This window comes from Alternaria dauci, chromosome 3, assembly GCF_042100115.1.
Source record: "Alternaria dauci strain A2016 chromosome 3, whole genome shotgun sequence".
Lineage (NCBI taxonomy): Eukaryota > Fungi > Ascomycota > Dothideomycetes > Pleosporales > Pleosporaceae > Alternaria > Alternaria dauci.
In genome coordinates this window covers 174124-187278 of record NC_091274.1, presented here as the reverse complement: position 1 = coordinate 187278, position 13155 = coordinate 174124, and the positions used below count along the sequence as shown (strand labels likewise).

At 53.3% G+C, this 13155-nt stretch overlaps 4 protein-coding genes across 4 annotated transcripts; 3 read left to right on the top strand and 1 right to left on the bottom strand.

Moving 5' to 3' along the window:
- Nucleotides 1-578: 578 nt before the first annotated feature.
- On the top strand, nt 579-2372 carry ACET3X_003738 (uncharacterized protein). Its single transcript, XM_069450293.1, has 4 exons — nt 579-1529; nt 1575-1662; nt 1712-1783; nt 1835-2372. Exons 1-4 carry the CDS (start codon nt 661-663, stop codon nt 2147-2149), a joined length of 1344 nt encoding a protein of 447 aa, XP_069307716.1. The 5' UTR covers nt 579-660; the 3' UTR covers nt 2150-2372.
- A 2783-nt stretch (nt 2373-5155) lies between these two features.
- ACET3X_003737 (uncharacterized protein) lies at nt 5156-6349 on the bottom strand (the record flags this gene model as incomplete). Its single annotated transcript, XM_069450282.1, has 1 exon — nt 5156-6349. One exon carries the CDS (start codon nt 6347-6349, stop codon nt 5156-5158), a length of 1194 nt encoding a protein of 397 aa, XP_069307715.1.
- A 1576-nt stretch (nt 6350-7925) lies between these two features.
- Nucleotides 7926-9432, top strand: ACET3X_003736 (uncharacterized protein; the record flags this gene model as incomplete). Its single annotated transcript, XM_069450271.1, has 3 exons — nt 7926-8028; nt 8141-8361; nt 8410-9432. The coding sequence occupies 3 exons, from the start codon at nt 7926-7928 to the stop codon at nt 9430-9432; spliced, it is 1347 nt and encodes a 448-aa protein (XP_069307714.1).
- An 811-nt stretch (nt 9433-10243) lies between these two features.
- Nucleotides 10244-11823, top strand: ACET3X_003735 (uncharacterized protein; the record flags this gene model as incomplete). The annotated part of the gene is made up of 3 exons (XM_069450260.1): nt 10244-10364; nt 10492-11056; nt 11118-11823. 3 exons carry the CDS (start codon nt 10244-10246, stop codon nt 11821-11823), a joined length of 1392 nt encoding a protein of 463 aa, XP_069307713.1.
- Between the last annotated feature and the right edge of the window lie 1332 nt (nt 11824-13155).

Genomic DNA, 13155 nt, shown 5'->3' with positions numbered 1-13155 from the left:
CGCATACTAGAAACATCGTCGAGATGGCGAATCTTCGGCTGGCGTTTGAGTGCCGTAACGCGATACAGCTCATCCGGACCGGAGGAACTTGGAGAGTAATCTTTGGCTTATCGATGTGGCATTGTGACAGCTATCATCAGGGGCATATGGGATAAAGTCAATGGTCCGCGGTTCTCGTGCGTGACGCTTGAAGGGATGCGCGTTGGGGGCGTGGTGGGGAACGATGGCCTGTCTCGGGCGGTGCTGCCATTCGCTTGGCGCCGGCGCTAACAGCCCTTAACGCGTCTTTGCGCGTTCGGCTTGCTTGATCAACACTCCCCGCCTCTTCCCCATGCTTCCCATGGCTTGATTCCTCAACTAGTCCTCCCGAATCTGGTCTGGGTCAACACAAAACTCACCGGAGACATGACGAGCAGAAGTCGAGACATGCGCCCACGTGTACAGAACCCCGCACTACGTTTACCCCTCCTGGCACCATGGCTGCAGGGCTAGCTCTGAGCGATGCCGGGGTTTGTGCCTTGCTATATGTGAAGAGCGCGCCATCGGGGCGTTTGAGCTCTGTTTCTTGCCCTCTTCTGCCTCTCTTGAACCTAATCCTGCATTTAATCATTTCCCTGTCTTTGTCGCGTTGCAAAGAGCTATCCCACACCCCCAACCGCCATGTCTGACTGGTCCGACCTTACCGCGGCTCTCAAAGGAAGCTTGGACAAGCTCTCCAAGCTCCTCCAATCTGACGAACAGCTAAAAGCCTTCACGACAACAAATGCCATTGAAAAGGATGTTACCTTTGGCATCAAGTCGAGTGGTTCCGACAACACCCTGCTTGTCACAGTGGCCAATGGCAGCGCAAAGGCCAGCACTGGCGCGTCCAAAGATGCCCTCTTCACGCTTGTCGCACTCCCCGAGCAATGGGAACAGCACTTCAAGACAGTCCCGGCTATGCCGTACCAGAGCTACTGGGGCATGTTCGGCATGAACATCAAGCAAAAAGGCATTGAAGTTCTGGGCGACCAGACCGCCTTTGCGCAATGGACCCATGTATGGAGGCGCGTCCTCGAGCTCACTCACGACGCGCACTGTGGACCGATCAAGGAAGACGAGCAAGCCGAACCCGAGCGAGACTTTCTCACCGGAAAGTACACATACCTCGAGGCGCCAGTATGGGGTAGATGCAAGATCTTCTACGAGTACTCTGGCGAGGGAAAGCAACCCATTGTCTTCTTGCATACCGCTGGTAGCGACAGCCGGCAGTACCATGGTGTTATGAACGATGTGAAAATGCGCAAGAAGTGCATCATGTACGCGTTCGACCTGCCTGGCCATGGCCGAAGCTTCCCGTCGAAGAACTACGCACCGGGCGCGCATACAAACACAGAAGATAGCTACGTGGGGATGATTACAGCTTTTGTCAAGGCTCTTGGCCTGCGAAGACCCATCATCTGTGGCGCGAGCATGGCTGGGCAGGTCTGTTTGGCAGTTGCGATCCGACACAGGGAAGTTGGCGCTGCGGGAGTCATTCCTCTGCAAGGGTAGGTGGATGTGTGAGGTCAAGGGAGCCAGACTAACGAGGACAGCTCCGAATACCTCAACATGGAGCGGCAATGGCACGACCGCTCGCCCGTGGTCAACCAGTCGCTGTTCAACCCAGAATGGGTCTATGGGGTATGTGCGAATGAGCCATGAGCAACAGAACCGCTGCTGACTTCGATAGATGATGTCGCCAACCACACCCCATGCGAACAAGCAGCTCATATGGCACACCTACAGCGCCCAAGCCTATGGTGTAAGCCCAGCCCCATCCCCATCTTTCTAATCCCCACTAACCCATCCCCAGATCTTCCACGGCGATCTCGACTTCTACTTCGGCGGCTGGGACGGCCGATCACGCGTCGCCTCGATCGACACGCAAAACTGTCCCGTATACATGTTGACTGGCGAGTACGATTGGTCCAATACCCCAGAGATGGGCCAGAAGACGGCAGACAAGATACCGGGGGCTATGCACAAGAGCATGCCGGATCTGGGCCATTTCCCCGCGACGGAGAATCCGGCAAAGTTTGTACCGCATCTGATTGAGGCGATTGATCACATTCAGAAGGTTAGGAGTGATAATTTGAGTACGATGAGACTGGGTGATGGTACGGATTGAGATGCTGGAATTATGGGGGGCTGGGATGTCGGTTTTGGGGGATTATCAGACTAAGTATACGTGATCCGTTCCAGTACACCGGGTTCTTCTTGGATCCGTTGTCTTGCATTGCGTGACATCTCCCAGTGTTAATTCGCTAGATCTACTCAGGGCTTCGTCTAGGTCACTGCTGTACCGTGGTTCTCGACATGGTACCGTGGTTGCGGTGAAAGAAATATTACCTGTATGAACATTTCATGCACCATACCTTCATGACATGGAGAGAGAACACAAAATTGCGCACAGAGAGTCATTTCAACCTCCAGGATCCAGCAATAGTGCTCTACAGCCTGTAGGGGGCCCCAGTGATATCAACCAATATTCTCAACCAGCACCTCCGAACACTGAGAGAGAGCTCCACGAGCGTGCAGTGAGGCGATTGCGGAAACTCCACGCTCTGAGCCAAGGGCTTAAACCACGCCTACCGCCTGTTGATGAGAATCACCATGCCAGAAAGATATCACCGCTGCCGCCGCCATCCCCGCCGTCCCTTCCGTCCGCTCCGACCGATACACCTGATGCAGGCAGCACACCAAAGCCATACAATCAACCGTTCCCCAAAGATCAGCCCAATGATCATCGCGATACAATATGCCTCCCAGAAGACCGAAAAGCGACGCTACAGTATTGTGCTCGAGCAGTCGGCCAACTTTGTGCATCAGTCCGGTTCCCGACGTCCAACGACGATGCTCTCAAAAGCCCCATTGAACCCATCTCGGAAGGACCGTCTCGCCAGCCAAGACGAGAGCTGCGAGCCCTTGCACCGAAACCACCTCGACCTGCAAGACCACCGACACCGCCATCTATCGCTATGAATATCCCACCCCCACCAAAAGCTACCCCGGTTGGAGGACGAGGACCACACGCAAATCCGCCACCGTCCTTTGTCCCAAACAACCACACGCAACCGCCGATACCAGGCCACACTCCTCCTCCTCCTTTTGGATCACCAACTCGTCCGATATTGATAACCATAACTTTCCCATGGAATCTCCCCCCGCAACTCGCACGTCATGCCACCATCATAAACAACATACCCCTCCCCAGACACAATCCCGCACAGTTCCCGCTTCTCGCTCCTCCCCCGCCACTGGATTCCAGGCTCCGGAATCGATATGCGCCTCTGTCTTTCCCGGGATCGATTGTCGATCCTGGCATGGGACTCTGGGTCACTGTGTTCGGGCAGGTGGTGTCGCCGCTGGTGACGCTGCCGCCGAACTGTGCGGGTGTGCATACGGATGTGGCGGTGGGTTTGATAAGGAAGTATGTGAGGTCTGAGTTGGCGAATGCGGGGATGAAGCCGTTGCCAATGCCGGATGTACTGGCGGCGTTGATTGCTAAGGAGAAGGCTGCGGGTCAGTATGCAGCGGGTCCTGCGGCGGATACTAATACTTGGCCTGTTTCTATTCCATCAGCGGGATTTGGACCAGGACCTATGGGTCCCGTTCCAATGGGATTTGACTATCAGGTACCGTATCATCTTTTACCGCCGGCGCCGAGTGATATTGAGCTTGATTATATTCGACCCATGGAAGAAGAGTTGCGGCGTGTAGCGATTGCTAGAGCTCAACCTGCTCCAGTTCCAGGAGCGAATCCAAATGCTCAACCCGCCCCGGTTCCTATAGCGAATTCTGTTCCTCGAGCCGCTCCGGTCCCTGCAGCGAAACCAAATCCTAAAGCGGCTCGCTTATCCCGAACAAGAGTCTTGTCAAAGACTCAAAATGCATTCCATCTGGCGGAGATGAAACGCAAGCATGCACAGCTATCCCGACCGGCGGGAGTCAGACCAGGGACTATGGGTGTCGTTCGAAGGGCACCCCATCCTCTTCCACCAACCAAACCTTTACTAAAAATTGCGAAAGAAAACGAGCTTGCGTCTACAAAACGCAAGCACGCACAGTTGTCCCAGCCGACTGTTATCAGATCAGAGGCTTTAGGTTCCGGTCAAAGTCTACCGCACACTCTTCCACCAACTAAACCTTTATTAAATATTACGAAAGACAACAAGCTCCCTTCCATAAAGAGCAAGCACGAACAGCTTTCCCAGCTGGCCATACTCAAACCAGGGACTATACGTCCTGTTCAAAAGCCACCGCTCACCCTCCCATCGCTCCGTTCTTTACCAGAACACGCGAGTGGGAACGAACTCGCTTTTCTAAAACGCAAGCACGAACAGTTATTCCACCCGACGGCAATCAGATCAGATACTATGGGTTCCGGTCAAATGGCACCACCCACCCTTCCACCACTTGGTCCCTTGCTCAAAATTATGACTGAGCACGATATCGAATCCAGAAAAGCCAAGTACATGAACCAGCTCTGGCGAGCGCAACTGGGAGCCATGAGTTTCGGTCCGCGCACGTTACCACATCCGCTGTTGATTGAACCGGTGCAGACGAATCTCAAGAGGTCAGAGTATGATGCCGCGGTGATTGAACGGCTGGGAGTGCGATTACAGACGCAGGGTCTTGGGGCTTCGCATCGGGACTGTGACCGGGATGAGGGAGGGCGGAGGGATTCGGTTATGAGGGTTGAGGGTACGAGTGGGAATGCTGGGGATGATGAAGATCGGCGACCGGCGGGCCAGAAAAGGAAAAGAGGAGGGAGCGAGGGAGGGGATAACGCGAAGAGTCGTAGAACGAGTTGATTGGAGCACTGATTGGTGGATGTTTGAGGTATTGGGTTCGTTGGAGGATGGCGAGGGGTGCAATCGTTTTACTTGCATTTGGGTAGTAGCTAGTTGATTTGTAATGCGCTGTATAGACACGTACGCGGACGCACATTCAAGATACCATTCCCATCCAGACACCATACTATCTTGTTCAACGGGGTATCAAATCGTATTATCCTATCCTTTCCAAACTAACCAAATACCCGCCCAATACCAATACCCCATACTCCAATACCATATATTACAAGCGCGGGACGCACCTCCCTCTCCTCACCCACGCGTGACCCAACCCCCCATCAACGAATCTTATCCATCCTCTTCTTCGCAATCTTAATCTTGCCATCCACCCTCTCGACATCCTCCTCAAACAAGCCCAGCATAGCATTCTGCTCCACAATCTCGGTATTAATCATAACCCCCATCTCCTTCATGCGGCGCACCACGGTCGTCAAATCCACCAAATCCTCATCCTGCTCCGCAATAATCTGCTTCTGCAGCTGCAACACACCCTCGTTATCCAACTCCCTTGTCTTATCCGTTTCTTGTACCGGCGCACCCAGGACCCTGCGACTACTCGACGATGTTGTTTTTGTAGATGCTGATGCCGCGCCCTTGAATAACCCCGCTTTCTGGCTCTCGGTGACGGCGGCCGAGGAGGTAGACGGTGCGTTGTGTGATGCTGCGCCCGATCCTGATATCGCGGCTTTGACGGCCATGCTGTTGAGGACAGAGTCTAGGCCGTCGCGTTCTTTGCGCAGACCGCTGATCATGTCTTTGCGTCTGCGGATCTCGCCGTCGCCTAGTTTCTCGCCGGACCAGTCGTCTGAGACGCCTTTTTTGTTATTGTTCGCGCCACCGAGCCGACTCAGACCCTCGTCCAGCGCAGAGATGAGCGTGGATGCTCTAACCAGGCTCTTCTTTGCGTTCGCGGCTGCTTCGTGTTGCGCGGTCGCGGCGGTGGCTTGTTCGCGTTTCGTCAGCCATCTGCGCGCATCTTGTAGGTTCGACTTGAGTTCTGCGTGTTTATCCAGCCAATCTGACGAATCGCGCACTCTGTCTTTGCCAAACTGCGAGCCAGGGAATCCCGTCGTCTTCTTCCCATTACTGCCATTCTGATCGCCGGCGAGGTCCAGAAACGATTTATATGCTTTGGAAACGCGCCAGCGGCCGTCTTCACTGCTTTCTATCGCGCGCAGGTAGGCTTCTAGACCTGCGCGCCGCTTCTCGATGGCGTCTGGTGAGCTGGCGGTGTTGCCGATGCCTAGGAAGCCGCCGAGCCAGGACTTGGGTGGGAGAGGCGCAGGCGGCGCGGAACCCGTTTCTGAGCGTAACGCTGAGTCGAGGGAGGTGAAATCCGAGTAGCGTTTCTGCACGCTGGTTGCGGCGCGTGGGAAGGGGTGTTCGATCTTGATGGTGTATGTCGTGTACGGCTTTCCGTTTTCGGGCGTCTGATTTTGCGCAGTCGGTATTGAAATCTTCAACGGCGCCATGATTGCGGTGTATGTGGTGGATTGGTGCGGAGAGTAAGCAGTGGGTGGTGTCGCTGAGGTCGGCGGCAGGACGGCCGTCTTGTGTTTGGCCGGTGCCTGGCGCGGTCGCGTGCACTTTACTCGCGACGGTAGCGCAACTGTTAGCGGTGCAAGCTACGTGTATGCGCGTGAGATGCGATGCTTGTAATTTTGGATTTCTGGGAGGTTTATTGGCAAAGACGTGCTGGGCGCAAAAAGAAAAGACGACTTGCGCGCATGATCCAGGGTCCCGGTACACTTGACGTCGTTGGATGCAGCCGCGGCACGCTAGCGCCACGTGCGTCACCTAGGCGATGGAGGTTTGCCCGGGGGACTCAACACCATGACTCTATCGCCAGCTTCTCCGTCGGCAGCGGACGGCCACATCTGACCCAGCACCCTGATTTCGCGTACAACTCTTCAACGGTCGGTTGCTGGTCCTGGCATCATGCATCACTCATACGGTCCTTTTCATACACAGCAGACAGGCCGCTCTCGACTTCCATGACTCACACCGTACCTATACAGTCAGGTAATACCAGCGAGCAGTACCACACTCATGGTGATCTTTTGCTCGACCTCGCACGAAACCTCTGAGAAGGATGCGACTGAGCAACAAGCAGCTTCACACCTTGTCTCAACACCTCTTTTCTACGACATCACTCTCTCTCTCTTTCGCAGCAGTCAATCTTCCAAAGTTCTCTCACGAAGCTGTCATGACGCGTCTCCTTACCTGCTTGACATCTGCATTTTCTTTCTTCGGGTTCCATCGCGCATAGGTTTGCTCGGTTTGCTATCTAGACACTCTCCTGGCGGGGTCGTGTTCAAGTTTCGCATCGAAGGCTGTGTACGCAAGAAATCTTTTTTTCCGGCAGTCCGTCCTAGAGTCATGCCGCGACATATACATATACACCATCTGACCTCCGGATAACCCGACACTGAGTATGAGCATGGACTGGGTCTCCAGGAGATATATCGAAGACGAGCACCCCTAGAGCATTATCGCTCAAGATCATCTCCAGATCTTACACCCATATTTGACTTTGACTCTTCGCCTCCGCCAGTCCCACAATGCAGCGATATCGCGCTCTCGCACTCTCGTCATCTTCATTCTCTTTCCACTTCTTACACGTCACAATCCCCATGCACTGCTTAGCACAGCACTCAGTGCCTTGCTATGACGCCTTTCCGTGCAATACTCCAAGACCGTGCACTGCGTTGTCGGAGATTCAGGCAGCGCCTATCGACGTGCTGCCTTTGTATCAAGAGCTAGAACCCCGGATACTGCTCGCGGCCGCAACTGGTACGTTCGTAGCTACTGCCTTAGCTAATACTGTTGACCAAAGCTTCGCGGCGAGAGGGTCTGGGGCATTGCTATTGGTCGAGCGCACATCTTGAGGAGGTCAAAGTAGTGAAACTCCAAAAGATGTGTATGCCTTGCCGCTATCGCTACTTTTGGAGAGCACCCCACCAGATATAAATATCGTGAAGGCTTAGGAATACGACGCTGCTCATCGACATACCCATACGCCCGCATTCGACGACGACGATAATCAGCATGGAACTTCTCGACCTCCCGGCAGAGATTCTCGCCAATGTGATCCGCTTCTGCGTCGACGAGGACAACGTCCGTGAAGCGTCGATGCAACGCCAGACTTGCAGTAAGTCCTCTTGTGGTGCAGCTCGTATGCACATCCCCGACACAGCGTTGAGTCTCCAGACGACGCAAGTGTGAGACATACGAGAGAGTGTGAACTAATCCCGTCTACCCAGAGACCTTCAAGCGCCACCTCGACTATGAGGTCTTCGCGACAATGCCGGTTCGTTCCTTCAACCGCGAGGGCAAGACGAGCGCCCGTACTCTCCTCAAGAACAAGCTTGCAGACCATCTTATCCATCGAGTGATGAACATCAACAAACTCCGCGGCGCACAGGGCTTCCTGCCAACCTTCCTCAAGAACTGTCTGGAGCTGCTCCGCTTCATGAAAGTGTTGGTGAATGGCGACGACGAGTACCTCTATGCGCGCATGCTGGCCAACTAGCTAGCTGTTGCGTGCTCGAATGCATACTTCCTCACCACATCGAAGCCAGCAAGCCTCTCTGTTCATCCCGACCTCCCGAAGTTCGATTTCGTATCTGGTAGCGGGGTCGTAGACCAAATAGCGGTGGTGGCGGCTATCGGTCGCCTTGATATGGTTCATGCTTTGAGCAGCTTCTACGGCACAGAGTACCTCTGGTACCATTCACACCCTTTTGGATATCCGCTCGCCGCAGCCGCAGGCGGCAATCACACACAGGTCGTCCACGCCCTCCTGGCAGACCTCGAATACAACTACCAGTCCGACCTGGAACCAGAGTACAGGACAGCGCTCATATCCGCCATCAAGATCTCGTTGATCCGACAGCACACGGACATGTTCTTGTTCCTGGTCGACCAGTACCGTCTTCGCTTCCCTGCCACCTTCCATCTCTCGCTCCGCAGCTGGCTCGTGGACGCAGCCGTATACCCAGACGCCAGCGTCTACTCGCACCTCACGACTCTTCCCGGAAACGACAACATGCGCAAACACATCCGCCCCTTTGAGACGGCCTGCAGGTACGCTTACGCGCCGTACATCCGCCGCTTCTTCGACAAGCGTATTCTCACCGTGAACACGGTCTTCCCCGTCGCCAAGGGTGCACACCTCTCGCGCACGGAGACTCCGCTGTCCCTAGCAATCGGCGCTGGTACCTGGCGGTCCGTGGAAGTGCTTCTCACCATGGGCGCGGATGCAAATGGTATTGCGAAATGTCTGCGTTCCGATCTTCCTCTGTACCGGGCTCTGGAGGCGAACAAGGAGGACGTGTTTATCTTGCTCTTGCTATGGGGCGCGGATGTTGGCCTTCTTGGTTACGGATGGTTCTTTGCAAACCCATACTTGGTAGATACGCGCGCACGTTTCACGCCATATCTGATCCGTGGGGTGAGGAAGGTGCAGAACGCGGAGGTGTATCTTCCTGGATTGGCGCAGCGTGGTGCGGGGGGTGGTGAGGAGGATTGTCTGGCGGTGCATCGGTGCAACTGAAGGCGCTTGCTGTTCGGGTCGGGATACTAGGTACAGTCGAACGTCGATGGCGCGTCTGTGCACAGGTGTTCTGTGGCACGGACCGGTTCTGCGCCACAATGGAGGGTTTACTTGGGACTGTAGCCTGGCGGGGAAGTGATTCTTTCGCCTAGCCTGCTGTTGCCGTCTGTTATAGGCGATTCGGAGGCGCTCATGATTGTTAGACATGGCGGTTTCGAGTCTTGACCTATTGGGGTTGAGGATACTCGAGCTATATTCGAGAAGTTTGTTAGAGAAAGTTGTCGGGAGAATTGTATGAGGTAGAATTCGTTTATACTATAGGTAATTCTACATCTTCAAAGTACTCGACGGTTGGCCAGATCAAGTTTCTCGACTCATTGTGATTACCCGCCATCGCCACAATTGTTAATGATCATATATGTATTCATATATGTGTCCATGTCTATGATTCTCACCAAATACAGCTCCGGGCACTCTTCCCCCTCTTATCTCTCCACGAGTATGTATAGTCGTTTTTGAGTCTCCTGGCGGAGGCCTGCTGTATGGCGGTGATAATCGGGTTGTGCTTTGGTCTCTCACCTCTCCATTCTCAGTCACTGTGACGATCCCTCGATTATCGATATTACCTTACTCGGATGATCTCTAACTCACCTTCGAAAAGTTTGCTCAAATGAGAGAACTTGCAAGTAAAAGAACTCTCTAGCTTACCTTTACTTAATCAACAGTCTCGGCAACGAGTCTGCTCGACTATATAGCACGAAGCCCTCTCCCAACCTCTGACCTTCGTGACTTCTATTCCAACATCATAACCATGTCACTGACAACGAACATGAAGCTACTCGACCTCCCGCCAGAGGTATTCCAGCGCATTGTGGGCGTTCTTGTCAAGAAGCACGGCCTGATGGCAGCTTGGAAGGTTCGAGGAACAAGCAGTAAGTACCACTCCATTCCGTGTCTATACGACCGATTTCAGAGGGGATAGACACATATGTGGGGTCTACCTTTTACGATGATGGCCGTGTCTATACAAGAACACTGCACTGACCTACCCAACATCAGAAGCTTTCAAATCCTACATCACCTACGAAGTTCTTGCTACTCCATCTCTCTACGCATACAACAAGACACGTGCCGGGCGCGAGATCCTCAAACATAAGCTGGCCGACTTCCTCTACACGCGTAGCATAAAGCTGAATGGCTTCGTCCGCGCCCATGTTCCCGAATTTATCCGCGACGTCATGCGGGCGATGGAGCCGTGGATCACTGGCGATGAGGCAGCCTCAACGCTACGAAGGACACTGTGCAGATTGTTTGTCCGCAACTACTACGACGCGCTCAAGGTTGTCTTGACCGATGTGACCAAGTTACATATCAACCACCTGAATGTGATAGTAGCGAGTGACAAAGTTAATTTGATCGCTGCAGCTGCTGTTACGGGTAATATTGAAGCCCTGAGAGCAACGGCCGCCAGGAGTAGGAACTCGCTATGGACAAAGTCACCAGCCTTTGGATATCCGCTAGATGTTGCACTGTATGCAAAAAACTTCGATATCGTCAAAGCTATCGCACAACAGGCCATCACAGACCAGAATGAGACAATCATCAATCTCGATCAAGACCGTCGGTAAGTTCTGCAGTAACAAGTGCATGTGAGTCACACACTAACTTCTTCCCTCCTAATTTAGTCCCGAAGCTGAGCACTTGTCTTTCCGTCAAGCTATTTGTACCTGTATCGAGCTGCAGCGCCGGGACATGTTTGCTTACTTACTCGAGAAGTACGTTGACGCCTTTGGTCTCCCAAGAGAGGCTTGCATGGCAGATTGGCTCAACAAAGCTGTTACATATGGTCGAAAATATATGCTTTGTCTCCTGATTCGCTTTCCAAATCAAGCGGGGATATCCACATCCTACAAGGCCTTCGAAACGGCCTGTCGCCTCTCAAAGGTCTCCCTTCTCGAACTCTTCTTCACTTCAGTTCCGACCAGTCCAGCGCGTTTATCAGTCAACCAAGTCTACCAGTCGACGAACGGCCCTTACAGCTCTACCTACCCCCTCATGACTGCAATCCAGTTCGCAAAGCCACAACACAGGAGATGCATCGTCAAAAAGCTCCTCGAACTAGGGGCGGACCCAAACGGACCGAAGTATCTAGCCGGTTTGGCACGACCACTTCAATTCGGAATGTATTTTGATTATGCAAATAGCATTCTGCCGCTACTAGAGGCGGGTGCTAATCCGCGCTTGATCAATGATGCAGGATGGACGAAGGCGCAGCGAAGCAAGTATGGAAAAGTAACAGTGATCGGAAAGGCGTTGAGGGTCGCACTGAAGAGTCACAAGAAGTTCAAGCCTACAAAGGGAGTGAAGAACTTCCTTGCCGAGGTTGAGTAGCAGGCTCAAGAAGACAGGGTGGTTGTTAAGGACGAGTGGACTTGGGCTAGTGTGTTGAGGTTCCACACGGTGGTAGCTCGTCGATGATATGTCGCATCATCGGTACCAGGGTCGATATAGTTGATGGGTATGAAGATGAGATATACCAACACCAGCATTGGGAGTGATTTATTCATCCAGCAACACCTCATTGATTAGCTTGCTTGATCGGCGTCGCATACTCACATACCTTTGGCCCAGGAATCTTATATCCTCTTATCTTCCCATGGACATCCACCAGTATACCCTCATCCCTGCTTCCATATAACTCTTTCCCCTTCACACCACCTTCCAACCTCTTCCCCTCTCCACTCACCCCTCGCATAACCTGGAGATTCACACAATGCGGATATGCCTGCGCTCCGTCCTCCTGTTCCGCAACGTGAAGCGCGATAATTTCATGCCTCAACACGTAGTTGCCTTCATCCAGTACCTCCGGTATCTTGACCACCCACGAAAAACCATTCGCAATGAGTACATTCATCGCCCATGTTCCACCTAGATCTATCACGTCCCAGCCTGTACTATTGAGCCATCCCAGCTCATCAATCTTCACCCACTGCAGATCGTCTTTCTTTGCGTCCGCACAGCTGCCCTGGCATTCTGCGAGATACGTCATCACCGGTCCGACGTGCGAATTTGGCCATTCATTCCACTGCAGTCTTAGTTCCTCGCCGGCTGTTACGGGGATGTGGAGAGCGCCGGGTAGGGCGTTGTAATGGCATGCGATGTTTGAGGTGTTGAATTGAGAGGGTGGGATGTATATGTTGCCTAGGCAGCGTTAAACGTTTAGAACCAGCACGACGGAGCATGAATCTTGCCTAGATTCGATGCCGACCATGCCGCAAGAGACTGAGGTGGTATCAGGTCGTCTGAGGATGCGGGATCCCATCCTTCGTAGACGTTACCGGTAGCAGTTCTTACATGCGTTATTCGACCATGTGCGTGTGTGGTGGTTACCAAGAAAGACAATGTACCAATCTTCGAGAGCCGCATGTTTGCGTGGGCCTTGGGTCGTTAAGCCGGGCTGAACAAGCCCATGTGAACGGGTGCGGCTCAAACTTTCGGATGGAGTTCTCTAGTGCTATTCACTAAAGTTGTCTAGAGTTTGGCGTGACAGATGTCACGACCTGGGTGGATTGCGCGAAAACGGTGCTGAACGGGTTACAAGCATCCTTTGATGACCATATGCCAAGGTGTGGGGTCCAAAAAAGGTTTTGGTAATGAACGTTTACCCATAGACTTCCTGTAATTACCCCAGATTTGGTGATGTTGAACCTCATATCCGGGTTG